The 2,433-nt window shown below is 50.1% G+C and overlaps 1 protein-coding gene across 1 annotated transcript; it reads left to right on the forward strand.

Moving 5' to 3' along the window:
• Nucleotides 1–1,627: 1,627 nt before the first annotated feature.
• LOC128276935 (cytochrome P450 6A1-like) lies at nt 1,628–2,428 on the forward strand (the record flags this gene model as incomplete). The annotated part of the gene is made up of 1 exon (XM_053015395.1): nt 1,628–2,428. A coding segment is annotated over exon 1 (801 nt), but the record flags the coding sequence as incomplete, so codon positions are not given.
• Nucleotides 2,429–2,433: the final 5 nt, after the last annotated feature.

Genomic DNA, 2,433 nt, shown 5'->3' on the forward strand with positions numbered 1-2,433 from the left:
GAAAAGTTGTGATCAGTGATCAGATCAGATCATCACAAACATTTCACTTCTGAAGTAACGACAGAAACAACGAAAAAAATATAGTCCCAAGGAGCAGAGTAAGAAGGGAACAGAATGTCGTATCTTACGAAAATAATGTATATTAATATAGACCCGTCATTGTTGCGTGTCAAACAAATATTGTTTATCAAGGGTGGTGAATTTGTGTTGTGTTTGTTTTAGCACTTCTTGATTATTTTGCCTTTTTTAACCTACGTGGTTCAGAGTAGACTCAACTGCTTCACACCGTCTACTGACTGTCTATGATTGCTAAGATGACTCTCAGCCATTTTATCGTACATTACAATTCCAACATAGAATCTGTTTCGGACTTATAAGCCTACACTTTGGCCATCTTCAGCCACATACCGTCCTTCGGATACAGGATGAAACTGCTTATCAAAAACTCCATCGGTATTGTGGTTGGAAGCCGGAACTCGTTCAGGAGGATCGCTTAGCAGCTTTCCCGACTCGGCCGTGCATCATACCAAACCGCAAACCAATCCACATCGTTGGTCCCTCGCCGAAGGCTCGTTGAACGAGAGCGTATCGCCATCAACGTCCGACCACTCCGGCATGAAATTGTTTCGCTTGATGCAACTTTTCATTCGAGCATCGATCATCTCGTGGACCACGCTCAGAAGTACTGGACACGTCCCTCTGCAGAAATCAAACGACAATCTTTCGGGCCATCTTCGGCATGACCAAGATCATAAAAGGCGCTCACCCCGGTCAGTACTTTCTCATTGATCTTCCACCCTCATGTTCCTTCAGACTGTTCCAACGCACTTGAAGATACCGTACAAAAACGATGGCTCCAGGTTAGGGACGCCACGGTCCTTCCCGTACGACTTCCTCCGAATGATAAATCCGAATATCCGATTCCAACCAATTCGACTCGCGTCGACAAGTGCAATCGTTGCACACACACCGAGGATGCGGACCCCAGTACCGCGCCAAGCGTCAGCTGGAACGCTCGACACTCCTCCACTTCCGAACCACCCCACGATGTGCCGACGCCAAGATCGACCGAATTGGACACCCCGGCGAAACAAGTAATCACCGCGCTCGGGTGTCACCGCGAACGCTTTGGGCATAGAACCCCGTTATCCGCGGCCGCAGACCGCGCGCCATCAGTGTGTGTGTGTGTTTTCTTCGCGTCACGCGGTATGCCCCAACCTCGGGCCGTTAGAATGAGCATCAGCCAGCGTACGTTATATATCGAATTAAGTCGAAAATGATGAAATACGACAAGCTAGTCTACGACGTCGATTCAAAATGAAAATGCGCCCCTTCACGATTAACAACATCATTCACGCTGTTTGCATCATCACCGCCGATGCCTGCGCGATTGTATTTGCTATAGGCGTTGCGATAATCACAGACCACCAAAAACACCTCCCAAAAAAACGATAAGATAGAACCTCTCTCTCTCTCTCTCTCTTTCTGGCTGTTGGATACTTCCGCTGTTCCATGCGTGGAACCTTTAAAAATCACTGCGCCAAAGAGGTGGGCAAAAGTCCGGAGAGACATAGGAGATCGAGCGATTCAGTCGTAGCGACGTCAGTTGGTTACAAACGTTCTCACGATGTGGGTCACTTTGTTGGTGTTGGCGCTGCTGGCGGCCACCTACTGGGTCCGGCAGCGCATGTCGTACTGGAAGCGGCGTGGAGTACCCTTCGTAGAGCCATCGTTCCCACAGGGGAACCTACGTGGCATCGGTAAAAAGTATCACATCTCCGAGGTGCTCCAGAACTGTTACAAACAGCTGAAAGGATCGGGAAACCCGTTTGGTGGCTTCTACTTCTTTATCAACCCGTCGGTACTCATGCTGGATTTGGATCTGGTGAAGAACGTGCTGGTGAAGGACTTCGAATACTTCCACGATCGCAGCTTGTATCATAATGACCGCGATGATCCCCTCGCGCGCCATCTGGTCGCCATGGAGGGTTCGAAGTGGCGTAATCTGCGCGCCAAGCTAACGCCGACGTTCACCTCCGGGAAGATGAAGATGATGTTCGCTACGGTGACGGCTGTTGCGGAGCAGTTCACGCATTGTCTTACGGATACAATTGCCGGCAATCAGGAGATCGAAATGAAGGATCTGCTGGCGCGGTTCACGACCGACGTGATCGGTACGGTTGCGTTCGGGCTCGAGTGCAATAGTTTGAATGATCCGCAGGCCAAGTTTCGCGTCATGGGCCGCAAAGTGTTCCAACCGTCTACGTATCGTGTGATGAAGATTTTCTTAGCCAACCAGTTCCCGGACCTGGCGAAGTTGCTGCGCGTAACGCAAACGCCAGCGGACCTATCCGAGTTCTTTATGGGCGTGGTGAAGGACACGGTGGAGTACCGGGAGAAAAACAATGTGCAACGCAACGACTTTATGACGCT

The sequence above is a fragment of the Anopheles cruzii genome, unplaced genomic scaffold (genome assembly GCF_943734635.1).
Source record: "Anopheles cruzii unplaced genomic scaffold, idAnoCruzAS_RS32_06 scaffold03125_ctg1, whole genome shotgun sequence".
NCBI classification, from domain to species: domain Eukaryota; kingdom Metazoa; phylum Arthropoda; class Insecta; order Diptera; family Culicidae; genus Anopheles; species Anopheles cruzii.